Source organism: Aspergillus multicolor (assembly GCF_047715735.1).
Source record: "Aspergillus multicolor strain CBS 133.54 unplaced genomic scaffold BDW74scaffold_14, whole genome shotgun sequence".
Classification (NCBI taxonomy): domain Eukaryota; kingdom Fungi; phylum Ascomycota; class Eurotiomycetes; order Eurotiales; family Aspergillaceae; genus Aspergillus; species Aspergillus multicolor.
In genome coordinates this window covers 321,840-348,015 of record NW_027395965.1, presented here as the reverse complement: position 1 = coordinate 348,015, position 26,176 = coordinate 321,840, and the positions used below count along the sequence as shown (strand labels likewise).

Here is a 26,176-nt window from a genome sequence, read left to right as displayed (position 1 = left end):
AAGGCTGGCACTGTCTCTGCTGCCAAGAAGTAGTGGTAGCCCAAGTGATTTTGCGCTGCTCTGAAATTTAGCCCAAGAATACTATACGAATGTGTTAGTCTGAATTGGTTACAAGGACAAGACAGCCTTACCTTCCCATCCCCATTCCTCCATCACATGTGCCCAGTGTGCTTTGCCACGAACCGTTTTTTCAAACTCAATGTTCCCCATAGGTGAGACTGCAGAGCTTCGTCGCGAAGAAGCTACTGGACCGCGGCCGGTGTAGAATGTTTTATCCATGTCTAGCACTTGCCCAGCGTTACTACGAGAGCGACTAGCGCCCGCGGCCTGCTGCTGCTGTCGTTGTTTTCTGGCCACGCCCGCATCTCGGCGAGCCCAAACCTCACGAACCACCTCAATGCAACGGTCAATAGAGCCCAGCATCAGTCGGGTCTGGATCGCGCTCCAACGTCTAAGCACCCAGTCTCGGTCTTCGCCTTGCTCAGCCTCACAGCCAGCAACTAGAAGTGGAAACATTTGGATAATTGTGGTACGAGAACTTGGTGGCACCGTAGCCAAGAGAACCAGTACCCGTTTTGCCAAATCCTGCGTTGGCTCCGACGGCATTTCAGGGACAGCTTGGTGTAGATATAGCAGAGTTGCCCAGCGGTAAGCGTGGGCTGTCTGAATACTATGCTGAACTTCAGAGGTGGGATCTTCTGGAGGTTCGAACCAGTCCGGTGGCTCCCAATGCTCCACCAATTGCTTGAGTTCGATAGCCTCAGAAATGAGCGAAATCGAGTTTGACTCTGTCTTGCGGACACGTTGGATCAATCGAGCAACTTGATTGATAAGGGGAAAGAGAGTGGCAGCACATCCCATGAGAGGATCAATTTCATGCACTGTTCCCTGTGGGAATGGGAAAGAAGGCACCTCGATTTCTTGATCACCTTGTTCTTCACGAGACGTTAGGCGGGCGATAACATCCATGTATAGCCAGGTGTTATGCAAAAACCGCACCCTCCTAAGATCGGTTCCCTGGAGGCCACCTTGCATGCCGAGTCCTACGACTTGAGCCACCAACGCCTTTGCTCCCCGCAGATGCTGAATACACGACCGAGTGTGTTGGTCCCAGGTATCGGCGAATGCCAGAGCTAGGCTTGTTGCCAAAGCGGCATCTGTCCTCATACTCTGGATATCTTGCACCATACACGTAATGCTCTGTCTCATATGGTCTACTCCGAGAACTCTCAAGGATGGATTGCCCTTGCTCGCATGGAAAGCGGCGAGAGCAAATACTGCATGGTAAAGAGCGGGGGTGTCTTTGGCCAGCGGCCAGATCAAGGTTCGCCAAGGGTTCTCGTGGATACCGTCCTTCACAGATAGAATTCCACATGTGGATCGATCAAAGTGCAGGACGAGCATTTCTGGATTCCCGATGCTGGGGGTCGGTCTCGCGAGCGAACTAGGGGGCATAATGCTGTCCGGAAGTTGAGAGACAGTTTGCTCTGCGAAGGTTGGATTCCTCGCTCTTGTAGGCCGATCAGGCTGTCGTATAATCTCCTCAATGTTGTCGCCGTCGCCTTCTAGTAAAGCCTCGAAACTGAATTCTTCATTCTCCCGAGGCACATTTAACAGACTGTGGCTCAGTGTACTCTCAATGCCAGAACTTGGGGTAAGCATTGTACTCGGAAACCATGGGGGCTGCCCTGAAGAGCTGGTTTCTGTCAATGACGATGCAAAGAAATCGTCGCTGAAGCTTGCAGAACCTGAATAGCCAAGAATCTGATCTAATGAGAGCCCAAGATCTATCTTCGCTGGCGAATGACTTGAACGCCTGGATGAGATCTCTCGTGGTGAGCTTCGCTGGGAGTGAGAAAGCACAACGGTTTCCATTCCAGTGTTCTGGCTTTGGACAGGCCTACAGTTTTGCGAGGCCGTGCTGCAAGCGGGCGGCGACAGGCTTCCTGTATCAGATGAGGCTTGTTAGCTTAACTGTTTGCCGCTTCTTCTTACAATATGTGTATTACCTTTCTTTTCCCTCGGCGCGAGGCCTCGCCCCGGGATGTTGTTCTCTCCAAATGAACGCCACTTGAAGTCCTTTTTGTATCCTCCACATTCAACGTTGCGCTTCTTGCACTGGAGGCATGTCGGTTTTGACTCGTCGCATTTCAGTCGTTTTGCTTTGCAGGTGATACAACCTGGATGTGTTCAACAGCAAGAAGGTCAGCGCACTGCGCACCATAAAGCATTATGCCTGGCTCCTGCTCTCCATCTCTTTTATAGACTGTTTCTAGTCATGAAAGCATATAAGGAATCAGTATACGGTACCATTACGGCTCTTTGACTGCTTGGGCTTGTTAGTTGTCACCGTCGTAGAGGTCTGCACAGCTGCTGCATTTTGAGTGGAGTCGGCAACGGTGGAACGCCCAGAAAACGAAGCGGCAGGAGGGTCTAGAATGGCAGACGGAGAAGGGATCTTGATGTTTTCCATGCCAACAAAGTAGGGTATATCCAAAGTCTGCGCGGTGACAAAGAGGCAATAATGAGATAAGAATAGAACAGGAGATATATGACTGCAGTGACGTTTGTGCGATAATAGGTTTGTATAGTAGCCGGCCGAAGCGAGATAACAATACCGATTTGCGGAGACAACTAAAAGGTTGGGTCTATCCAACCTAATGTAGGAGTCCGCAGATAAGGCTGCTGCTTAGGTGTCAAGACAGTGAGGGAACTCGGAGGAAGAAAGATAAAGTCGAATAATGCCCCATTTGGCCCCGAGGCGTGAGGAGAAGCCGTCATCAGCCTGATAAGGATTGGCACTAGAGCAGCGGAGTGCGGAGACTTGGAGCGACTTGCGAATCGCGGATGTGCCGATCTATCAGGCGTAGCTTGGACAATCCCGCCGAAGTTCGATCGGGGTCTCAGACTCGATGAGATTAGCAAGTAGCTAAGACTTCGTGATGCAAGAAGTTTAGTCACATAACCGAAGGATTGCAGAAGGCAACGGGGGAGCAAAAGCAAATCTCCTCTTACTTACTGGTTGCCGCTCCCTCCGCTTCAACCCGTGCCCGGAAAATGAGCTTCCCTTTGGAGGCACCATGATCCACGATCAGAATACATTGGAATTCAATGCACCAGGCTCTGAGAGAGAGCACCGTCTCTGATAGGATGAAAAGCGCCACTGGGACGGGGAAGACGCTGTTGATGACGAGGAACGAGGCCAACTGTTGGCTCGCAGGGGTCCCGTGATCGCTTTGCACAAAAGCAAACCTTGGCTTTTTTAAATTGCATCTCGATCACCCTGACCGATCTCAAAGTTTTGGCGGAAATAAAGAATTGCAATCCTTGATATCTTCAAGTCTGACAGGGACCCCCACGGTGTAACGGCGGCAGGAGGAGCTGAAGGCCCCAAATACCGTGGGCATGCATAACCTGGGCCCGTTCAGAATGTCTCCTGGATACCAAACAAGCGGCTCGATGGGCCCTACGACCCTTGTTGTTTCTCCAAGGACGGGTAGCGCAGCCTAGGCGGCTTCTGGTCGTGTTCTGCTGTGACTGGATCAGATCGCGGGGTGGTGATCTGGAGATGCAATGCCAGCGGGTTGGAGCGAGAGGCCAATGGGGATGGGCCTGCAGGATTCCTAGCCAGGTACTAGGCACGAAATGGAAAGGCGCTAGGAATTAAGCAATTCCCGGTGTCTGCCGCACCGGCAGAGCGATAATTTGGAGTTGTTTGCGGGCGTTGTTGAACAGAAGAAGCAAGAACGATTATTGACACATAGCGGAAAGCACGTGGCACACCGTCCCTGCCCCCTCAGTGGCCGCGCAGAGCTCGACGAACTGACGCATCCACACCATCCCCTCGGAAGATCGCTCACCTTGAGATACCCTTCGGCTGTGTACCCAACGGCTCTCTTGCATGCACAAGATGGGGTCATCCCTTCAAGCAAGAGCTTTCACACTGCATTAAGGTTCCTCAGCTACCTGTCTCCAGGGATCCCGCATTCCTTCAGCCCATCACCATTCTCCGTACTCGTCGCTCATCGAAGAATTGCCGCTGTGTACCGTCGCCTAACTTGTCCAGCAACACTAGCCTCCTAGTTTTAATTGAAAGAAACACACCCTGCGGAATTCCATCCCGTCGAACTGCCATCCACCCCGGCGCCAACCGGAACTCGACCGTACCGAACCTATCCTGTGACACTTTACTTGACATTGACAAGGGCTTTGTCATCTACCGCTGTGCATTCAACGCAGAGTGGCCGGGTTATGCGCGGTCTCTGCAGTCAACCCACGCATTTGCTGCTTCTGGAATTTTTTGGCTCGATTTCCTCGGCGGCCGGATTTCGGCTGTACTCAAAGATTTCTTTCCCTCCGGTAGAGCTGATACCATGACGATCCCGTGGCTTCAGGAGTGGCTACAACCGGCCCTATTACGAGCAGGGTATACACAGGGTCAGGGGTGTAGCGGCAATATTGGGATGTTCTAAGATCACCCAGGAGCTCGGAACTCGATCTTTCCCAAGCAGCCAGGTGAATGGGGAGGCTTGTCCAACTCGTCTCAATAGCTAAACGCCATAGAACTTATGCAAAGGTGATCAGCATCTCAAGCCAGATGGAGAACCAACCGAATCTTGAATTCAAGATGTTGGTCGGACGAAGGCGTCCTACTCAAAAAGGATTGACAGTCCTTGGTACTACCTTCAGGGCTTACAGGTAAAACATGTCATCCAGTTGAAATTGCCGCCTACCTGGGCTGTGATAGGACTCAAGAGAGTGAGTACTGTCATCCACTTGGATCTTCCAATGAGAAACCTTACCGCGTGATCCTCACTACTAGAGACTACATAAGCTGATACCTTGCTATACGATTCGCAGGCTATATCCCGCGTCCCCATCCGTACCTCGTACTGTACGGTCAATACTCCCCAGGGACCATTTTCGGCGGAGAACCGACATATGCGAAACGAAATTGTTTGCCGCCCACGCCATAACCCGGCCTGTTTGGTACTCTTCAGGCTCATGAATCTTCCAGGTAATGTCTCTTTCTCCTTTGCGGTGGGGCCGCTGCTAGCCTCCGTGATAGTTCTAACTCTATGGCCAGGGCTGGGGTTGTATGCCGCTGCCAGTCCCGATGAAAATACGCGTTATCCCATGCCGTATGACACAGCTTTCACAGCACCTAGCAGAGCTTTAGATTGCTGCAGTGGCGGAGAACGGCAGACCTTGCATACATCACAATAACCTGGGCTAGGTTTCCGTCCTTTGCAGTTTGCTACTCTATCTGTAGACTTGTGGACAAACAACTCATCCAGGGCGGGTAGAACAGGTCAGCATGTATCTCTACGGTCCTACTACTCACCCATCTGGGTAACGAACCCCTATTTCAGGTGGCAATTATGCCCTTCCTTGCTTTACCTCAGAGCCTGTCGAACAGGCTCGGCCTACCCTGGAATTGAACCTTGATTCCATCTTACTGAGAGTGGTAGCACAACGAACACTATTTCTCACCACCTGCAATGGCGGGATCATCCCCATCTAGCTCCCAGTGATACCACCCCGTCCGGTTCTTCATCCCCCTACAGCGTCAAAAGCTATCTCCTTGTCGCCACGCGGAATAGGAGAGCCTACACCCCCCACATCGTCACAGAGTGGATGGATTCGCGCGCCCCTCCCACCGGGGCTTACGTCAAAGGTAACGTGGGCTTCCTATCAGATCATATGCGGTGCAGCTAGAGCTAGGGCCCCAACCACCCATCACACGCTAGACATACGTTGCACGAGATGCGGCTGGCTGGGTGCCCAAGATGCGATGCGATCAGATGAGACGGGACGGATAGGTAGGTAGGGTATGACATAACGATTTTTGGATTTCTACACTACGCTTAAGCCTCTAACTTAGAATCAGCCGACCTCCCGCTCCTCCGCTGTAAAGACATTGCCTTGCTTCGGTAGGTCTCTGATCACCGGGCTCGCCAAAACATCCAAGAGTAAGACGACAAGGTATAGCAGGCCGCCCAGCCTGGCCCAGCCCATGTTATGTTTCAGACCATGCAACTGAGCGGTTCCGTTGAATGAAACTGTAGCCCAAGCCTAGTGCATGGGGGTGCTATAGGTGGCTTGTGATTTGGACCATGGGCACAGTGCCGTCTGTCCCGATACGAGCACTAGGCACCTCGGTGGGTATAGGGCGCGAACCCGTGTCCGCTGCCGGCCTGACGCCGAATCGCTGCGACAAGACGACGAGCTGAGCCACAAAGAGCGAACTGCGGAAACATCTCTGATCGCCGTCACGGAAGCCTCGGACGACGTGTTCTTGTAGTTGATCCCAGTCCACGAACCCTAACTGTTTGACGTTCTCTTCTGTAAGTAGCTTCGTCACAGCCTGGTGTAGCGGCCGGCCTTCTCTGTAGTTCGACGGACCCAGATACGCGCGCTTCGTACGATTCAGAACCTCCTCGGTAATGAACGGCTTCATCGCCTCACGGAGAATGTGTTTCTCACGGAGGACCTTGTTGACGGGGTCATAGCGGATCTTCAGAGACGGAGGAATCTGGTTCGCAAACTCCGTGACATGATGATCCAGAAATGGCGGCCTTGATTCGATCTGGTGAACCATGTCTGCGCCATCGCCAATGTAGCGGAGGATGTAGTTCGCCAGGATCGACTTCGTCCATTGGTAGCTGGCTGAGTTCAGGGGGTGCCATTTTTCAGCCACATGAGATAGGGTTTGGGCGCCAAAGTGCTCTGCGAATGCGGTCTCAAGATCTGGTATTGCGTGCTTTGCTGTCCATGCGGCGAATGGAAGGTTGTAGAAGGAGCTTACGCGGGCGAAGATCGAGGAGTTGTTGAGCATGCGCTTTGTTGAGGCGGGTGAGTTTACCGGTGGCGGGATAGGTTCTCTTCCTGATTCGAACATCTTCGAACTGTTGGGCATTTCAAAGGGAGGTGAAGGCCAAGAGAGATCTGGCTCTAAGAAAACCTTTGAGAGCATGTCTGGGTAGCCGCCGAAATGCTCATCTGAGCCCTCTCCTGGTTTTTCTCTGTTAGTGGATAACATCAATGGACAGGTATGTACTATCTGTTTACCTGTGAGAATAACTTTCTTTCCGTGGGAATGTGCCAATTCTCCTACGGCAACTCGGCCCATTCCATTGACATCGGGGATAGGCGCCTCGGTATACCAGACAGTATCCTCAAACCGAGATGCAAGCTCCTCTTCGTTCATCGTCACTGGGTGCAGGTCAACCCCTAGCCAGTCTGCCGTTCTATGTGCTACATCTAGGTACGTTTAGCCGGGGGTTCTGCAGCAGTGACCAGCTGTTTAAACAATTGTTCCTACCTGACTCGTCGACTCCGCTACCCTTGCCAAACCGGATTGTATAGCAGCTCATCTTCGATGCGTCACCGCTAAAATCGTTCCCCAAGAGTTCGCCTTGTTGTATGAGGTGCTTTGTCATTCCTGCAATGGCAGATGAGTCCAGGCCGCCACTGAGGTAGATTCCGACCCCCACGTCGGCTCGAAGCCGCAGCTTGACCGATTCAAGCAGGAGCTCACGGAGTTTCAAGACTATCTCCTCCTCAGTCTGAGGGAAAGGATTCCTCTGTCTCTGTGAGTTAGAGCCCTATGACTGGATCCTAAGTAACTCACCTTGTCTGGATACTCCATATCCCAGTACGTCCTCACGTTCGGTGGGCCAAAGTTCCAGCTGGTCAGGTACTGGCCCGGCTCAAGCTAGGATACCGTTAGCAGATAAAATAGTTGTTAAGTCTTGGGACGTACCCGGTGTACTCCTTTGAAATACATTTGGCTGTCCCACAACCAACCCTTTGTAAGGAGGTTCTCGACAGACCATTCCGGTTGCCAACCAAAGGGTAGGAAGGACTTCATCTCAGTTGCTACCAGTAGCTTGTTGTTGACAACAGTATAGTACAACGACTTGATACCGTAACGATCCCGAGCAGCGAAGAAGAGCTTCCGCTTCGCATCCCAGAGTACGAGGGCGAACTCGCCTCGTAACTTGAAAAGGAACGAGATGCCATAACGACGGTATAGAGCAATGACAACCTCGCTGTCGCTACCGCTTGTAAAGTCGTACTCGTCAGCAAACTCCGCGCGATGTTTCTCATGATCGTATAGTTCTCCGTTGACGACGGCATGGACGGTTTCCTCGGCGTCATGGAAAGGCTGGTTGCCGGCAGGGCTGAGATCGATGATTGAGAATCGAGCATGACCAAGACCTAGCTCACGAATATAATCAGACCTGGACTATGGAGTGAGATGCATTCTCTGTGGTACTTACCCACACGATAGTCAGGGCTAAACCACTGGCCTCTTGCGTCGGGGCCGCGGTGCTTCACCAGCTCCAGACTCTCATCCATTTGATAGTGCAGAAGCTGGGGGTCGACATTATTGTTGACTTGAAGGCAGTTTGTACCTCCGTCAAGACTGAGAATTGCCGTGATTCCGCACATGATGTCTTCAACAGAAGCAGGACGGGGATTTGTGAGCACCTATGGCAGAAAGATAAACGCCGGACTGTTTCAGTACCTTGGCTTCTGGGCTTCGGGGTCTCATGCTGGGTTTATATAAATAATTTTCTTTGACCCAGGCAAGGGCGAAGATATAATTCCCGCGGAGGTGGCCCGGCGCATTGGCAGTGTTGATCCATTCTTGCTTTCAAATCTTGTGGGTATGAACTATTATTGAGAGGAAAAGATTTCCGGAAACCGTGGAGCCCAACCTGTCGCCTGGAGAATGCTTGGGGTTGGCGGCAAAGATACTTTGGCCAGTGTGAGTGATTGATTTTCCTGCTGTTGCAATTGGTCTTCAAGGGGGGCGAAATCGACCATAGCTAAAAGCGAATTGCCTTGACAGGACTGTCTGATGTCATTGATAGGAGTTCAGGATGAGACTACCGATGGGTGTGTCCCATGAACTCCGTTTTGGGGAACCGGGGTCGGAAGTCCGAGCTCTTAAGGTGTGGAGGAAGGTCTGGAGGTAAGAGCGGCCTTCGAGAAGGTCAACGAAGGGATCCAATGGCTCCACTGCAGATCAGCTCTGAACCCGGACGTGTTCTTTACTTACTCCTTCCTTCAGTTCTTTGTCATCCCGTATCCCTTGCGAGGATCAACCACGGCTGCTCAACAAACCTTGAGTGTTTCAGCATCCAGGGAAAGTCGACAGTGTCACCAAAATCTGAAAGCCTGGCGACCCCCGAATCTTGGGAAGTTCGTCCGGCAATGGCGTGTGATTGATATGCATAGCATCCCGCGGCGGTCCAACTGAGCGCGAACCTGATGCACATCAGACAGCGGGGATTCATAAAACTAAAAGGCGGGACCTCAAGTTTGAGATGTGGCAAATGGTGTAGGTTTCTTTCAACCAAGCTGCTGACGTGTTGTTGTGCTAATGCGTCTTGAAATCAAATTCTAGATCCTGCGCCGCCTTCCGATACTATTGACTCCGCAGAAGTCAGCAGGCACGACCGCTATGAGATCTTTCCTTGGGACAAAATACGACTAAGAGCGAGTGTTCCACGTCTTTTGATTGACCTCGGCGTCCTCAAAACGAATAATATTGGGTAGATCTACGGCTACAGACGGGCATCTTCGTGTTGGTTTCTATGGAAAATGATTGAGGATCCTCTGACCTCGCCTGGTCCAAACCGCAACAGGATATCCTCCGACTGATGGGATGGTTCCAGGGATGATACCCATTCATATGACTGTCATGCAGATCTGGCTCCGGCGGCTGACGAGGAAATATCGGGATAGCCCAAGGAGACCCACTAATATAGACAAACTATCAATGTGCTCTGTCACAACGAACTCCGACATGATCATCGCTTGTGTCTCATAATGTACGATATAGTCACACAAGAAGCGAGGGCGCGACTCTAAGGTCCCCAACATTCATCAGACATGGCCATTATGGATATAGGGCCTGCACCAAGTGCTCTTCCTGCGTTCAATGCATTCTTATGCGAATCCTGGGGTAACCTGAGTTGTCACAACTTCTTCTGTCGACAATTCAACGGAGCACAGCTCTCGCCAGTGACAGAAGCTTGTTAGAATGCGGACTCTGGGTAGCCCAACGAGCTGCAACCTTGTCCGCCAGCTATATCGACTCGAAAGCTTGCTCACAGCTAACGCCCGCCATATTAAATCCGCACAGACAGCAAGATTGCCTAGCAGAAAAAGAAGGTGACCAATAAGTTAGCGCAGGTCCGGTGCGCTATTGCTTAGGGCTAGAATGACAAGTAAGCCCTGCCGAGTACAGGCTTCTCTCAGTCCCTGAAACGCCTTGATGTCAATGTGTTCAGAGAGCGAACCGCATTAGTATTGATTTCAGTCGCAACTGGAAAGCCGCCTGTTGGGTTGTTGTTGCCGGTTCGTGGCACCCATGGTTCCGGTGCCCAACTCCCAGAACATACTGAAATGGCTCCTTGAGCACAATCAAACGTCGCTGCTTTGTTATGGAATAAGTACCGCACCATATCAAATGGCTAGCGTCACGTTTATCCAGAATCAGATCGATTCTCCAAAGACTGGCATGATCAATAGCTTCGGGCGGAATTGGTGTTATACGCCAAGGGTCATTCTCGCAGACCCAATCGACAATTTCTCCGAAAGACATACAAGTTGACGGGCTCATTTTCATCCGAGCCTGTTTTCTTACGAGCTAAGACTGCCAAAGCTCCGTTGCTTAGCTCTTGGGAACTTGGCGCTTTTCGCGGGAGAGATCAACACCTGGGGGAAAGATACGAGCTTGACAAGCCGAGATTTGGGGGCCGAAGGAATCACAGCCTCCATCTGGCGTCGAATGCTTCCCAAATCGGGGATGTCTCCATAGCATCAGCTTCTTCCCAAAAGTCTTGGTATACAGGCCATCTTTCGGACAAGCTGATTGGTAAGGCTGAAGTGCCAGCTCACTGAAGCTAACCCTATCCCGGCTCAATATCGCGCCCGCTGAGCCGCCATTGGGTCTGGGCCCCAGCCATTATGTTGACAGTTGGTCCAAGACCCTCAGGTACTATATCCTCAGGTTTAAGCGGTATGCGGATTGATCATAAACCGTGTCTGGCAAGGGACTTCAGGGCTGAGAAGGATTACGCCTTGTCACGGAACAGGCTATAAAAGCTTTGGGTAACCCCCATCGATATGATTCTAACAGCACTTCAAGCCCCCTCTTCTCAAAGCAAACACATTCTTGTCTCACAGATCTACAATTCTGAAAAATGCTTGTGGCAAAACTTCTCCTAGGCCTCTCAATGGCCGTCCAATGGACAGCGGCCTGCACCGATCCTGAACCCGACAGTGACTTCAGCAACCTCTTCCAAATCGGCGAAGACGGCCCAGCTCCCCCAGAAACCGTCGGCTACTTCATCAACCACGTCGGCCTGCTCACTACCAACCTCCCCGCCCTCAAGCACTTCTACGGCGACATCCTCGGCATGCGGCAGATCTTCGACGTCCAGCTTACCCCCGAGTTCACCATCACCTACATGGGCCATTCCCAGGGCGGACGTAACGGAACAGGCTTCCAAACGGGCGCAGAACTGAACCTCGCAAAGAACAATCTCGCCGGTCTCCTCGAGATCGTGCAGTTCAATGTGTCCGACGATACCCTACTCGGCTCCATAAACCGAACGAATACCTTTGGACACATTGGCCTCATTGTGCCGGACATTGTCAAAGCGCAGGACTACCTGATCAGCAAGGGCGTGGAAATCCTCAAGCCGTACGGAGAAGCGATTGAGACGTTCACAGGCCCGGTCAATAATGCTTTTGGGATTGGAGAGTATGCCGGCGTGCATCATGCTGCGAAGCAAGCACTCATGGAGGCACAGGGGCTCATTGGGCTGCCTTTGCTTATGATGGTTGCGGATCCGGATGGGAACCTGGTCGAGATTCAGCAGCAGGAACAGCCGGCTGGAGTGCTGTAAATTGTAATGTTGGAGGGCATGGACCGCGAAGGGGTTGTACAGCTGGAGGTGTATAATATGGTGTAAATAGTGGCCAGGTGTGGTTAGAGATTTAGACGAGCTCTTTTGAACTATGTTGATGGCATTTCGCTTTTGCTGTCCCATCAACTTTATCGCAGGTCTTCCGATCGTTATGTGCATGGAGCGCAATCTTCTGATTATCATTGTTGCAAATCCAAGGCAACAATTCTTGTTCTCTTGTTTCGCATTATCGAAGGTCAATCGTCGCCCTGGAAATCCATAGGTATCGTAACTCCGCGGAGCATGGGATCAACGCCGAAAGTTTTTTGCTGATCAACGTTTTGTAAGCTGACACCAAGTGGCAAGAGATGACTTTTTCCGGATTACTGCTGAAAATCGTGATGGGTTCAATCATTTCACCGATTCTCGGAGATTTCTCTGAGTATACCTCTGTGGAATGCACTGGATTAGTTGACTCAGCAGCATTAAGCGGTGCATAAGCAGACCGCGGGGAAGCGGTTATTGCGGTAACCCCGGAGTCCCCGTGCTGGACCGAGGTCGGGGTCGGCCAACGGCCAACGGCCAAACCATAACATCTTCCCTGGAGCTTCATCCCTCCTTTCTTTTTTTATTTTCCACACATAACGACTACACCAAATGATGCTACGATCAATCTCCCGTCGAACCTCCCGACGTCTACCCACCCTCACAGTGACCGCTGGCGGTCCCTCTCGCCTCGCCCTGCGCCCCTTCACATGCGGTTACATGCGGATGTCGCCGTCATCGCTCCCTCCCGTCCAGCCCCCCGTTTCCTCTGCGCTGCCGAGCGACTCATACCAGCTCCTATCGACCGGCGAGAAAGCTGGGGAGGCGGAGGACGCGCTCTACGAACAACAGATTAAGGATGTCGAGGCGTGGTGGAGCTCTCCCCGATTCGAGGGGATCAAGCGGCCGTACTCCGCTGCCGATGTCGTTAGCAAGCGCGGGTCGTTGCAGCAGACGTATCCGAGCTCGTTGATGGCAAGGAAGCTGTTCAACCTGTTGAATGAACGCGCTGCCGAGAATAAGCCGGTGCATACGAGTATGTTATCTTGGCTGCTTGCGTTGGAGAGGAATGTGCTAATGAGTATGCATAGTGGGCGCCATTGACCCCGTCCAAATGACACAGCAGGCTCCTAACCAGGAGGTCCTGTATATCTCTGGCTGGGCGTGTTCGTCCGTGTTAACGTCAACCAACGAGGTCTCGCCGGATTTCGGAGACTACCCCTACAACACGGTGCCGAATCAGGTTCAGCGATTGTTCAAGGCTCAGCAGTTGCATGATCGGAAGCACTGGGATGCGCGACGGAAGATGACGCCGGAGCAGCGGAAGTCTACGCCCTACGTTGATTATATGCGACCGATCATTGCTGATGGTGACACCGGGTAAGTAGTTGCGAGTGTCTAGGTATCCCTGCTAACGTTTCTAGACACGGCGGCTTGACAGCAGTCCTCAAGCTGGCTAAGCTCTTTGCTGAGAATGGTGCGGCGGCTGTTCACTTTGAGGATCAAATGCATGGTGGAAAGAAGTGCGGCCATCTGGCGGGTAAAGTCCTGGTGCCAATGGGAGAGCACATCAACCGCCTCGTCGCGACACGGTTCCAGTGGGACTTGATGGGTGTTGAAAACCTTGTGATTGCGCGTACGGACTCTGAAAGTGGCAAGCTGCTGAGCAGCGCCATTGACGTTCGCGACCACGAGTTCATTCTCGGAGTCACCCAAGAGTCAGAACCCCTCGCCGAGACTCTCCAGGCCATGGAAAGAGAGGGCGCCGCCCCTGCGGAGATCGACGCCTTCGAACTGGACTGGGTCAAGAAGCACAAGCTAGTAACATTCGACGAGGGTACGCAAGCCTCCCCTTCACCAAATTTTCTACTAACCCCTACAGCCGTCGACGCTCACCTCGAGTCCGAAGGCGCCTCCCGCGCCGCCCGCGACGCATACAAGAAACACGTCAAAGAGAACCCCGACCTATCCATCACCCGCCGCCGTGACCTCGCAAACGACTACACCAAGGCCCCCGTCGTCTGGTCCTGCGACATCCCCCGCACGCGAGAAGGCTTCTACCACTACCGCGCGGGCTTCCCCGCAGCCACCAAGCGCGCAAAGGAATTCGGCCCCTACGCCGACCTCCTCTGGGTCGAAACCGGCGATCCCAACGTCGAGAAGGCCGCGAAGCTCGCGGGCGAAGTTCGCGCCACACACCCCGGCAAGAAACTCGTCTATAACCTCAGCCCGTCGTTCAATTGGATGGGGCAGGGCTTCGATGAGGCCTCGCTGAAGTCGTTTATCTGGGATCTTGCGCAGCATGGGTTAGTTACCCTTTTTCTTATACGGAAATCATGAACTAACGGGTCAGATTCGTCCTGCAACTCATCTCCCTTGCCGGTCTACACAGCGGCGCAACGATTACAGCGGAACTCTCCCGCGCCTTCAAGGACGAGGGCATGCTCGCCTACGTCCGGCTGATCCAGGCCCGCGAGAAGGAGCTCGGTGTTGATGTCCTCACGCACCAGAAGTGGAGCGGAGCGCCGTATATGGATGGGATTGTGGGTGCTATTCAGAGTGGTAGCAGTAGCAGCAAGAGTATGGGGGAGGGGAATACAGAGAAGGGTGAGTTTTTTTAACTCTTTGGCTTTTGCTGGTATTGAGGATGATGTTGCTGATGTTTTAACCTTGCAGGTTTCTAAAATTGGCATGACACCACGAAGGCGAGGGGATCAATAAGGACATGTTTGTAAATCAGACTTTTATGATAGCGTCTGTATGTATGTATGTTGTTTAAATGATAAATTATGTAGCTTTTCTTCGTGGCATACAATGAGCTAATATATAAATCCTCGCACACATCTTGGACTGCAGCAAAATGTCTGCTTAGTATACGTAAATTTAGATGTCAAAACCTCACCACCACCGCAGCGAATCTGATGTGCCAAACAATCAAATATATTCCCACCCTCTAATCGAGCTAACAACCCTAAACCTTCCTCAACAAACCGTCAAGATACCCCTCAACCGTCTTTACATCATCCAACGCCGCAACAACACCCACATACCCGTCGGGTCTAACAACCGCAATCGCACCCTGATTCTCGTCAACCCCATAAGTAGAGAACACATCATCCAGCGCAATCCCGCTGTAGAAGCGCATCTCCGAGCGCTCCTTTAGTGCAGAGGGCAGATCGCGCCATGTGAATGTGTCGTAGGGGTATGCGGGTGCTCTGCTTATGTCGTTGGAGCCGTTCGTTCCATTAATACCGTTGGCACCGTTGCTGGTGGCGGTAAGGCGTGGGTGAATGACGACTTGCTCGACTGTGCCGTCTGGGAAGGAAGAGATGGTGTTTTCGGAGAGGGTGGTGAGCGTCTTCGCTGAGACACCAGAGGGGTTTAGGAGGTCGTTGGAGGTGAGGACGAGGATGCGGAAGCGGCCGGTTGAGAGGAAGTCTGCCGCGTGCATGTTAGCAATATTATCTACTTATCTTGGTGGAGGGGGTTAGAATCAGTGAGTGGCATACCATCATGTAAATCCCTCCGATTCCCATCCGCAAAGCGCTTAACGCGCACATTGAGCAATCGTCGCCCGGGGCAAAGGATCCCGCTTAGGTAGTCGATGCCCTTGATGGGATTCTTCCTCTTCGATTCATCCTTGAATTTCTCGACAGTGATGTTCTCCGGGTACTCGATCCCACAACCGCTCGTGAACCCGTTGCCTGTGCTGAAGACTTCGAGAAATTGCTCGTGTGTCAGGGCCTGCCCGATGCCGTCTTCTGAGCCGATCTTGCCGGAGAACATGGATGAGAAGGCGCGGTCAAAGTCGATTAGTTGTTGGGCGATTGTGTGCCGCTCAAGGTGGTAGGTGTCGAGGACGGGGTCGGTTTTTGCGGATGTCAATTCGCCGGGTGTGAGGCCGTGAATGCTGTAGATGAGTTTCCAGGCGAGGTTGTAGCTGTCCATCATGGAGACGTTCATGCCTTGCCCGGCCTGTCACCGTATTAATTTCTCACTTCTAGCGATTGAGTTTGAACCGGGTTTAGCATACCTTAGGACTATGCGTATGACACGCATCACCAGCAATAAACACCCGGTTAATCCCCTTGGAGTCCTTAACCGTAAACTGCCCCGACACGCGCTGCCCAATCTGATAAGCCGCCCACCAATCCACAGCCCCATCTTCCTTCGGCCGGATATAATACGGCTTGAACGCATCAGCCGCATGCTGGAAGATACTCTCAAGCGTAACGCCCGCCCTCCGCGCCTTGGCCGCATCCTTCGCCTTGCGATCATCGCCCGCCTCAATCTCAATCTCAGGAACCTGCACGTAAAGTCTCGTCAGATAGTCACCCGTCGCAATGCGCTCGCGCGGGATAACCATGACCGAGCCCGCGGGCGAATGAATCGCCGTGCGGCGCCGGATATCAGGGAAATCAGTGTCAACGACAAGATCAACCACGCCCCAAATATGGTCTAGCGATTCGCCCTCCAGGCTAAGCCCCATGCACCGGCGAACATTGGAGTGCGCACCGTCCGCGCCGACGAGGTACTTTGAGCGGATTGTCTTTCTTTCCTTCTGCCGATCCTGAACCTCCGTTTCGATTTCCGCGATGATCGGGAACTCCGCATCGCTCTCCTCGTCGATCTTCACGTCAATCAACCTCGTATTCCGCTGTACACCGCGCTTCGAGTACCGCAGCAAATCTGTCTCCAGAATGCGCTCGATCCGCCCCTGATGAATCGTGACCTCGTGTTGGAACCGCGCGGGTACACTGACATCGGGCACGATGGACGTCCGCTCAATCACATCGCCCTCTTTCTTGCCTGTAGGATTCCAAAACGCAACTTCCTCCATGTGGCATCCGTCATTGAGGATCTCGTCTGCCAGCCCGAGCGATTTCAGGACTTCAAGTGTACGTGGTTGTAGACCGTCTGCTTGGCCGGAGCGGAGGGTGCTGGATTTGGCGTCGACGCAGAGGAGGGACGAGTCGGAGAGGCCGTAGCGCGCGAGAAGGAGGTTCAGCATCAATCCAGCGGGGCCGGCGCCAATAATGATGACTTCATATTTGTCTTGCTGGGGCTGTTGCGATCGAGAGGAGGTGGTTGTGGTTGAAGGGGAGGGATTTGTGAAGGGCGGGGAAAGGCGGGGGAGAGGCGGCGCGAAGGAAGGCAGGACGCGCAGCTCGCGTGAGGAAGCGGAGAACTCTGTAAAGACAGGCATGGCGGCAATTGATTGAGATAGTGACCTTAGAAACGAGACTGCTCTGTATCTAATTGAGTCAGAGCAGTCAATTGGGACTCAAACTGCTTGATATAGGGGATCGCCGTGGTCGGACAAACCCCACAGTGCCTGGTCCAGAGAATTATTAAGAGATGACTGATTCCCAGATTCCCATTCCCCGGCTTTGACAGCATCTTTATATCCGGCTGGGGACAATGACATGGTCGTTCGCTTGGGGAGAGATTTTCCGTCTCTCATACTAATGCTGCAGGGATAGGAAATTGGTTTTGTTAGTGTGCTGTGCCGCAGAGACAGAAATTATTGAAGGTCTCGGCAGTTTCAGGATATACCACGAGAAATAAGATACTCATGCCTGTGAGTGAGGTATAAATCTCACCGAGAGAGCGAGAAATGGACCACTGCTGTTACTCTGTTATGCTGACTGTCCGCGATTTATATCTCCATAAGCCATATATAATCGCCCTGGACACGCCCTGCAGACGGCACTAACCCCGGCCCTTACTTCCCTTACTATAGGGACACCTGGTCACTTACTGGCTGATCACAATTTCGGTTTGAGACACAGCTCGGCAGTCCCTCGGCATCCAAGCTCCTTACGCAATATTCAAATCTTGGTCAGTTTTCTTCACCGTTGTTACTCAAAGACTCGAGTAACTGTTGCGGATATACGGATATAACCTGCAGTCAGGAGGAGCTCGAGCTTCCGAATGGAGAAAACCTGGGGAAAATCAACGCGTAATTTGGCGAATGGAGAAACATACCCCGCGTCACTATTATTTGAACTTCGATGATTGGTTGAAACAGCAGCATGGGTAGATCGTCCCTCAGAGTTACCAAGTTACTCCTCGAGCAACATTTCCGTACGGTGTGGATTTGCCGGAATATGACATATTGACTAAGAGCACTCTGCTCTCACTTCCGTGCCTCACCCGGCCACCGACACCGGACCTGTCCTGACACCCAACGAAGATCGGACTCCGCGTGGCGGGGGCCTCGGTGAATTGGTAAGTACTCCGAAGTAGAACTGTTAGCCAATAAAAAAGGAAATAGTGAAGGGTGGATTTCAAGCTTTGCTAGAGAGTCACACCATCCCGTCCATAAAGATCTCTTGACTTCTCGACAGCAAAGTTACTCAAGCCGGAGGGCAGAGTAAGCAGGCACTGCAGTAAGCAGTGACCACCCGACGAATTCTCCGAGAAGGATTTCGCACCCCGCGTTTTCCGCTCCGGGGGATGATGGAGGATTGAAGGAATGGGGGATTTCCGACCAAACTATCGCCAGTTCACGGAGTCTCAGTGGTGGTGAACCAATAATGCTCTGGCTCTAATTCCAGATTGTCTGGATTCAAATAATTGGAGATGTTGCAGATGCGAGACTGTCGTCACAGTCATCTTGGCCGTTATCTGTCTCCATGGCCGGTAAGCTTATGCTGGGGTTTGTCCGGCCGATCTCTGGACGCAGCTCAATTCCGCTTCGCAGGGTTGTAGCTACTCAACCTTCGACGTCCAGTCAAATCGGAAGAATGAAAAGGAACATCTTCGAGTTGTACTGCGACTGGGATGCCCCAGACGTTCGCGAGAATAGGCCTTGTTTAGGTCGATGCAGGTGCTCGCTTAAATTACCAACGGGACTGCCCAATAAACCTTGGTGGCATGGCGGCGGAATTGGCACGTTGTTTGCGTGAACCCCCTCATTGCGGTGAACCCTAGCCAGCCAGTTATAGAAGCCGTAAATGACCCAAGGCTCCAGACTCTCAAAGCCCAAGCTCTTGTTTACCCCGCAATGGAGGCGAAAGGGGGATTTCCTGACTTTCTTGCTGGAACCGGGGATCCACCCTCCCAGTCGCCTCAGCACGACTCCGGATTTCCAGCCTTCGAAGACGTGCAGCCTGAGCGATGTGAGCGTCGCATGCATAACGGCAGTGGATCATCTGTCCTTTCACAGAGAACCGCGAGACCCAGTTTACCTCGGGGAGGTCTATAGAAGACAACGGGGAGGAGATAAAGCAGGCGTAAGCAGGGAGACTCCGCACTTTTAGGGTCGAGGCAGACGCTAGCCTGGTTATTTTTTTCGGCCCCGAGAAACGGACCTGGCGTATATCTCGGGGGGGAGTCCGGTCAGCGTTTCCACCTCTCAACGTCCCCTGGTTCCCCTAGTTTCTTCTTATATAACATAGGTCGCCTGCTGTTGGATAGCCGTTCTGTCAAGTTTTGCACGTCTTGTTCATATCGCAACTACTCAGCATCATGAAGCGTTTATCAAGAGTCTTTGGCCGCGGTTCTTCGGAGCCAAAGGTTGAGCAGGTGGTTACTGTACTCCCTAACGGCGAAACCGAAACCGATTATGTGCCCAATGGCGAGGTATCAAACCCAGCAGCGGCTGCGCCAGCAGTGGCTGAACCCTGGATTGTGGAAGAGCGCTCGATTGATGCATGCCGTCCCATGAGGGTTGTGGTCATTGGATCTGGAATCTCGGGTCTTATCTCGTCGATTCGTCTCCGACAGAGGATCGGCAAGCTAGATCTTTGCGTTTACGAGAAGAACGCGGATGTCGGAGGTACCTGGCTCGAGAACAGGTACCCCGGTTGCGCATGTGGTGAGTCAGCTCCAGAAAGGCTTGAGAGACATGAGGTTAACGATGTATTGCAGATATCCCTGCCCACACCTACCAAGCTACTTTCGAGCCGAACAAGGAGTGGTCAACTTTCTACGCTGCGGCGCCAGAAATCCACAAATACTGGAAGCACGTTTCGAATAAGTACGGCTGCGAGACGCACATCAAGTTCAAGCACCAGGTTGTCAGCGCCACATGGGACGATGCCCGTAGCAAGTGGACGTTGCAGGTGAGTTTGTTTCCGCGTTCTGCTCGCACGGCGCTGATTTGATATCAGGTTAAAAATGTTGATAGTGGCGAGACCATTGAAGACGTATGCGATGTGGTAGTGTCAGCCAGCGGGGCGTTGAACGAGTGGAAGTGGCCCAGCATTCCGGGTCTCCACGACTTCAAAGGAAAGCTCATGCATAGTGCCAATTGGGACGAGAGCTACGACTATAGCGTAAGTGCGGCTGAATGTTGCGATGCGCAAATACTAAGCTTTTCGACAGGGCAAGAGAGTTGCTGTCATTGGAAACGGTTCTAGTGGTATCCAGATTGTCCCTGGAATGCTGCCGAAGGTGACACACCTGGACCACTATATCCGAGGCCGCACATGGCTATCTCCTACCTTTGCGCGTGAGCAGGTGGACAAGCGTAGTTCAGAACTCGAGAACTGTAAGTGCCCAGCCTGTTGGTCATCAATACTTTCTGACAACAGGCCAGTTTCATTCACCCCGGAGGAGATCGAGTCTTTCAAGAAGGACCATTCTGTATACCAGAAATTTCGCAAGGGTAAGGGCTTTTCACATGCGAACTTGGGCGGTCACTGACAATTAGCAGAAATCGAAACTGAGTTGCAATCCGTCCATGGATGCACGCTTGTTGGCTCACCAGAGCAAGTTGGATCTACGGCTTTCTTCACAGAAAATATGAAACGGCGGCTAAGGAACAAGCCGGAGCTCATTAACGACCTTCTGCCATCGTTTGCACCAGCCTGTCGTCGACTGACTCCTGGGCCTGGATATCTCGAGGCACTAACAGACGACAAGGTCGAGGTCATCTCAAATCCCATTATCAAGATCGTCGAAGATGGCATTGTCACTGAAGACGGAAAGCACCATCCAACAGATGTTGTTGTCTGCGCTACTGGGTTTAACACCACCTTCACACCACGATTCCCCATTGTTGGCAAAGATGGAGTGTCTCTCGCAAAGCGATGGGAAACAACACCGGCGAACTATCTTTCCCTCGCGGTGGATGGGTTCCCCAACTACTTCATCTGCCTGGGCCCCAACGCGGCGCTGGGTGAGGGCAACTTGCTCCTCCTGATTGAAAAAGAAATCGACTACATCACATACTGCCTAGACAAGATGCAGCGGGATAATATTAGGGCAATGAGCGTGCGAAGGGACGCCGTTGAGAGGTTCACCAAGCACTGCGATCAATATTTCTCTCGAACGGTGTTCGGAATGGAATGCCGCAGTTGGTATAAGGGCGGCTCGCTAAACGGTAGAATTACAGCACTGTGGCCTGGTAAGCCCTGAATCTCAGGTGAAAGAATAATAGCGACTGACGGTGCAATAGGCTCCTCTCTCCACGCGATGAAAGCACTTGCCTCCCCCCGATGGGAGGACTACACATATGACTATGTCAACGACAACCCTAACGGCTGGATTGGCGACGGCTGGGCAGAAGATGAACGGCACAAGATCATCAGTGTGGATTACCTGGATGATGACCAGATCGACTTCCCAACTTCTGTGATTGCAGAGAAAGAGCTGAACGGAGAGACGAATGGAGCGGCGAACGGCGTGGTTCACTGAGCGTATATTTTCGGATGTGCTATTATGAGCGATTCTTTATATTCTTTATGGTATGATAATTCAACTTGTCAATGTCACTATAATTGTAACAATGCATTTGCAATGTTTCCACTGAACGTAGATTTGGTGTTTGGTTTTGGGGACAAAGGGAGCGGAGGACAAAGGAAGGTTGGACCAGTTGACCCTCGTGTCTTGCTCCATCCGGCACTCGGTGTATTGATAACATAATAGATGCAGCCAGTCACAGCTCGTAAATTACCAGCCCGTGGGTACCGGGCGCTCGTTCTCCGCACCAGCGTCGCAGGGCCCTCCGCCTCCGCTCCCCGAGATTGATTACCAATACCAGGGCATTACGGTACCGCACTGAATGCAATAAGAATAGATGGGCCTCATTGTTCGCACGAGGCTATTTCTTCCATCTCCGTCGAGTTGGGCAAAGACGTGGAAACGCCACTGGCACGGGGAAAGGCAAAGGGCCCATGGAACTTGTGGATAGCACCACTGTGACAGGCCGAGAGCAGCATCTCTCCCCCTCCCGCCCAGACTCAATCTCGTCCAGATCTCAGTCTTAATTAACTTCCCCTCTCGTGCCTCGAGGCCACTTCGTTACCCCAGAATTTCCTCCCCCCAAGCTCCTCCCCGATGCATCCCAAACATTCGCCATGAAGCCGACCAAGCATTTCTGCTGCACCATTTGCCAGCGGGGATTCACACGCATCGATCATCTGAAACGACATCACTTGCGTCGTATGTGGCTGACTTAACGCTTATCTTGCTGTTTGCGCAAACTAACCAGGGGATCCCGGTAGACTCTGGGCTAAAGCCATATTCTTGTATTTTTTGCAGCGAGTCTTTTGCTCGGTGGTATGTTTTGTTGAATGATTCGAGAATAATCGCTCGTTGCTGATGACAGATCTAGCGATAATTTGCGCGATCACTATGCAGACTGCGCAAAACGTGGCGACCGGGAGATTCCAGAGACCGGTCAGCGAGGCCGAAGGCGACATGCATGCCAATCTGTAAGTCAACCCCTCATCGCTTTTGAGGGAGGAGCCTACTGACACATGCAGTGCACCTCGATGAAACTTCGCTGTGATGGACAAACTCCATGTGGTTCTTGCGTCAAGAGACATCTGGAATGTAACAAAGAACGCAAGAATCAAACCGATAGCCCTGGGGCTAGTTCAGGTACGTCTGCTTTAGTGTCATGTGAACTCGGCCTGACTGTGTCAGATACACCGTCTACTAGACAAGAAGAGATCCAAGAGAATGAGCGGCCATCGGAACGAGGGTCTATCAAGTTTCTGCTCAATGGAGGAACAGACAGTTTCACAGAGGAGTTCCTCCTCCCACCGCGCAGCGATCGGACTCGTGGACTTGAGTATCATCATCTGAAAGAGGAAGCGGAGAGCTCGATGCTCCCGTTCGATACAAAACAAGATACTACCGAGTTTGCGCCAGCATTTCTCGACTTGGACCCTAGCAGTCTGTCTTTCTTTCAAGACTCTTTCCTCGATTTCTTCAACGGACCTTTCGGGGAACTACACAAGTCAATGGCCGACCCTTACGCCGGGAGCATGATAGACTACCCTGTCATTGCTTCTAATCAAGACCCTAATCTAACATTGCCGAGTCAGCAACCATTCGAGCCTGAGAGTCCATACGCAACAGCGATGATACAAGCAATTGTGTCGCGGGCGTGGTCGGTACCGCTTGATGCAAAATTACACGAGGAAATATCGACAAGCTTGACCTTCCTTCTGACGACAGCGCGCATTCAGAAATTCGTTGGTCTATACTTCAAATACTGGCATGCGAACTGCACTATAGTACACGCTCCATCATTCAATCCTGACACTGCTGCCTTGCCCCTTCTCACGTCTGTTGTCTTCATGGGCGCAATGTACACAAAGGATGAACGGGAGCGCTATGTGGCCAAGAGACTTCTTGATTTTGCGGAGCTCTATGTCTTTTCCAGTGATATTTTCTCCAGCGAGTATGAAGTGGCTGCAACAATCTGCGGCAATCGACATGCCGAAAGCGAAGCCCATGGCTGGCTTCAGTTTCAGAATATTCAGGCCGGGTTTCTGATGGTGGTCGCACAGTACTGGGCGGGTGGTCCGGTGTCTAGCAGTCGTGCCATGGAGAACCGATTCAGTGAACTTATCAAGGTATGACAAGTCCATGCAAAGGTCCAACAATGTTAACCAAGCTGTAGGTTGCACGGCGAATAGGCCTGATCAGCTATCATCACACACCTGAAGATGGGATTGATGAGGAAATATGGATCCAAAACGAATCCCGCATCCGGTAACTCGTTTGGCTCACTTTGGTCAATGTAGCTGACCTCAGGCAGGACCATGAACATTATATCTACCCTTGATTGTGCCTTTTCGTTTTATCAGAATTACCCTTGCCGACTCACCCACACGGAACTACAATGGGAGTTTCCCTGTTTCGACTCGGTATTCGCCTCCAAGCATCCATTCGCGGAATCAAAATTTCAGGTCTCACGAGGAATTACCATTCGCGATGCGTTTGGTGCCTTGTTCGAAGAAACCGGAGGGAATGACGCCGCTTCTTCGTCGCCTCTGCCAGGCGCGCTGGCAAGCCTGACAGCATTAGACATGTGGGTCTTGATTCATGGTATGCCTCTTACCCGCCTTTTCTCAAGGAGATGGTCTGACGACTTCAGTTTTGTATGCTTTCATCAATACCCACATGACTTGTCTAGCTCCTCTCCTGCGGTTTTCCCCTAATTCCACGATGTACCAGCTCGGTGCGCCTAGTTTTGGAAAGAAACGCCAGGCTGCTGCCCCGGAGGATCCGACTTTGATACCTATCCGCATGGCATTGATGCGATGGCGGGACCATTGGCTGAGCCTCCGCAACACGGTGAGCAGTCACGAATGGGCCTCTATGGGCTTCTACAAGAATAGTTATAATTTCTGGCTCGTTTCGCAACTATTGACCACCAAGAAAGAGAGCGTGGACGTGATTATGAAGATGGAAGTACGCTGTGAAGATAAGCTAGAGAAGCTGAAAGTTCTCCTGAAGGATGAGAATGATTGATGCTAATGATTGTTTTATTTGTTGTGGTCTATCTTTTACTTTGGAGCGCTGGGTGCTTTGTTTGTTACATATAGAGGTTCAGGTTATGGCTGTACCGGTATCACATAGAGAGGCATTAGGCGTTGGAAGCAGTATATCCTCAATATCAATTCTATTACTCTAAGCATATCCAAGAGACCAGAAATTCTCGATATTCTTGCCCGTGTCCTCGTCAACATACGCAGGGGCCTCAGCAAAGGTCACATGCTCGCCGTGTAACTCCGCAATCTTGCCCGTAAGCGAAGGATCACTCACAAACTGCTCAGCAGCCCGTTGAGCAGTCGACATGGGAGTCAGAATCATCGTTTTGAACAAATCTGAGCTCGGTGCAATGTTTGTTTCTAGCACAGTCAGCTTCTATAAACATACGGAACAAACGGAGAATTTTACCAATAACTGCCGGCGCGAACCCGTTGATCTGGATCTGCTCCCTTTCCAAGGGCCTTGCAAGTGATCTCACCAGTCCGACAACGGCGTGCTTCGTGGCCGAGTACAGGGACGCCATGGGGAAGGGATACAAGCCTGCATTTGAGGCCGTGCAAATAACGCCCCCCTTTGAGCCATTAACGGCCTCGTTCTTTGAAATATAATGGAGTGCGAGTTTGACGCCTTCGTGGACATGGTCAGTCATACATACTACTCCCATTGCCATCACTCAATCGTTAACTTCAATAAGTAGACTTACTATACAAAACGCCCACAAAGTTGACATCCACCGTCGCAAGCTCCGGCTTCGTCAACTTCCCATCCTTCTCCGGCAGAAGGGACCCCTTCTCCGTGATCCCCGCATTCGCAAAGACAACGTCCACCCGACCCTGCTGGGCGATAACGTTCTCGAAAGCCGCGGCTTGACTCTCCCAGCTGGAGACGTCGACGCGCTCAAAGCTGAAGCTGGATGAGGGGAACTCGGACCGCAGCTGCTCGAGCACGGTCGCGCCTGTTGTGGCGTTGATGTCGAAGATGCTAATGTGGGTGTTTGGCTGCGGGGCGAATTGGCGTGTGATGCCTAGGCCAATACCTGAGGCGCCGCCTGTTTGATCGTTAATTAAGCTATAATGATTCGTATCGGAGAACTTACCGGTTACGATGATGCTTCGCTTGGGAGACATTGTGGTTGATCTGATGGTGATTCTTTCAGCAGACTTGGTGGTTTCGACACTGGTCGGGCGCCAACTGTCAGGCTATGATATTATGTGAAGTGGCCAGCGCGGAAGTTGTCCGGTCCCCTCGTGACTATGCAGAATGTGGGATGGGGGAATCCCGATTTGGAGGTGAGGCCGAAGGAATCAGGACCGATGATGATGAATCGATGATGGTCAGCAATTGGCGCGGTTGACGACGAGTTGACTCAGCGGATTTTCAGCAAGGATTTGTGGAGGAGCCGTTCGCGCCTGCTGGCTGGATTGACTCCATTGCCACGCTTTGTTGATCTCGTCTCTGTTTCG

At 52.1% G+C, this 26,176-nt stretch overlaps 8 protein-coding genes across 8 annotated transcripts; 4 read left to right on the top strand and 4 right to left on the bottom strand.

The window, feature by feature from the left end:
• Positions 1 to 108: 108 nt before the first annotated feature.
• Positions 109 to 2,473, bottom strand: BDW74DRAFT_168241 (Zn(II)2Cys6 transcription factor; the record flags this gene model as incomplete). Its single annotated transcript, XM_073726794.1, has 3 exons — positions 109 to 1,946; positions 2,010 to 2,180; positions 2,311 to 2,473. 3 exons carry the CDS (start codon positions 2,471 to 2,473, stop codon positions 109 to 111), a joined length of 2,172 nt encoding a protein of 723 aa, XP_073583336.1.
• A 3,618-nt stretch (positions 2,474 to 6,091) lies between these two features.
• On the bottom strand, positions 6,092 to 8,457 carry BDW74DRAFT_178703 (asparagine synthetase B family protein; the record flags this gene model as incomplete). Its single annotated transcript, XM_073729259.1, has 6 exons — positions 6,092 to 7,014; positions 7,072 to 7,263; positions 7,325 to 7,586; positions 7,634 to 7,717; positions 7,766 to 8,223; positions 8,286 to 8,457. 6 exons carry the CDS (start codon positions 8,455 to 8,457, stop codon positions 6,092 to 6,094), a joined length of 2,091 nt encoding a protein of 696 aa, XP_073583335.1.
• Positions 8,458 to 10,826: 2,369 nt separating this feature from the next.
• BDW74DRAFT_154233 (VOC family protein) lies at positions 10,827 to 12,302 on the top strand. Its single transcript, XM_073724650.1, has one exon. The coding sequence runs from the start codon at positions 11,223 to 11,225 to the stop codon at positions 11,928 to 11,930; it is 708 nt and encodes a 235-aa protein (XP_073583334.1). The 5' UTR covers positions 10,827 to 11,222; the 3' UTR covers positions 11,931 to 12,302.
• A 259-nt stretch (positions 12,303 to 12,561) lies between these two features.
• BDW74DRAFT_154232 (methylisocitrate lyase ICL2) lies at positions 12,562 to 14,785 on the top strand. The gene is made up of 6 exons (XM_073724649.1): positions 12,562 to 13,011; positions 13,067 to 13,355; positions 13,400 to 13,812; positions 13,858 to 14,281; positions 14,329 to 14,582; positions 14,652 to 14,785. Exons 1-6 carry the CDS (start codon positions 12,588 to 12,590, stop codon positions 14,657 to 14,659), a joined length of 1,812 nt encoding a protein of 603 aa, XP_073583333.1. The 5' UTR covers positions 12,562 to 12,587; the 3' UTR covers positions 14,660 to 14,785.
• Positions 14,786 to 14,793: 8 nt separating this feature from the next.
• Positions 14,794 to 17,218, bottom strand: BDW74DRAFT_185522 (putative phenol monooxygenase). Its single transcript, XM_073731053.1, has 3 exons — positions 16,009 to 17,218; positions 15,485 to 15,950; positions 14,794 to 15,413 (listed from the first exon to the last, which is right to left on the bottom strand). Exons 1-3 carry the CDS (start codon positions 17,179 to 17,181, stop codon positions 14,947 to 14,949), a joined length of 2,106 nt encoding a protein of 701 aa, XP_073583332.1. The 5' UTR covers positions 17,182 to 17,218; the 3' UTR covers positions 14,794 to 14,946.
• A 1,636-nt stretch (positions 17,219 to 18,854) lies between these two features.
• Positions 18,855 to 21,640, top strand: BDW74DRAFT_185518 (flavin-containing monooxygenase; the record flags this gene model as incomplete). Its single annotated transcript, XM_073731052.1, has 8 exons — positions 18,855 to 18,876; positions 19,468 to 19,797; positions 19,851 to 20,044; positions 20,093 to 20,257; positions 20,307 to 20,472; positions 20,521 to 20,589; positions 20,638 to 21,330; positions 21,382 to 21,640. 8 exons carry the CDS (start codon positions 18,855 to 18,857, stop codon positions 21,618 to 21,620), a joined length of 1,878 nt encoding a protein of 625 aa, XP_073583331.1. The 3' UTR covers positions 21,621 to 21,640.
• Positions 21,641 to 22,068: 428 nt separating this feature from the next.
• Positions 22,069 to 24,831, top strand: BDW74DRAFT_26859 (uncharacterized protein). Its single transcript, XM_073732370.1, has 8 exons — positions 22,069 to 22,367; positions 22,430 to 22,484; positions 22,540 to 22,639; positions 22,691 to 22,808; positions 22,854 to 23,791; positions 23,839 to 23,930; positions 23,977 to 24,266; positions 24,316 to 24,831. The coding sequence occupies exons 1-8, from the start codon at positions 22,283 to 22,285 to the stop codon at positions 24,690 to 24,692; spliced, it is 2,055 nt and encodes a 684-aa protein (XP_073583330.1). The 5' UTR covers positions 22,069 to 22,282; the 3' UTR covers positions 24,693 to 24,831.
• Positions 24,832 to 24,851: 20 nt separating this feature from the next.
• On the bottom strand, positions 24,852 to 25,840 carry BDW74DRAFT_178697 (putative short chain dehydrogenase/reductase; the record flags this gene model as incomplete). Its single annotated transcript, XM_073729258.1, has 4 exons — positions 24,852 to 25,072; positions 25,122 to 25,340; positions 25,417 to 25,761; positions 25,810 to 25,840. The coding sequence occupies 4 exons, from the start codon at positions 25,838 to 25,840 to the stop codon at positions 24,852 to 24,854; spliced, it is 816 nt and encodes a 271-aa protein (XP_073583329.1).
• Positions 25,841 to 26,176: the final 336 nt, after the last annotated feature.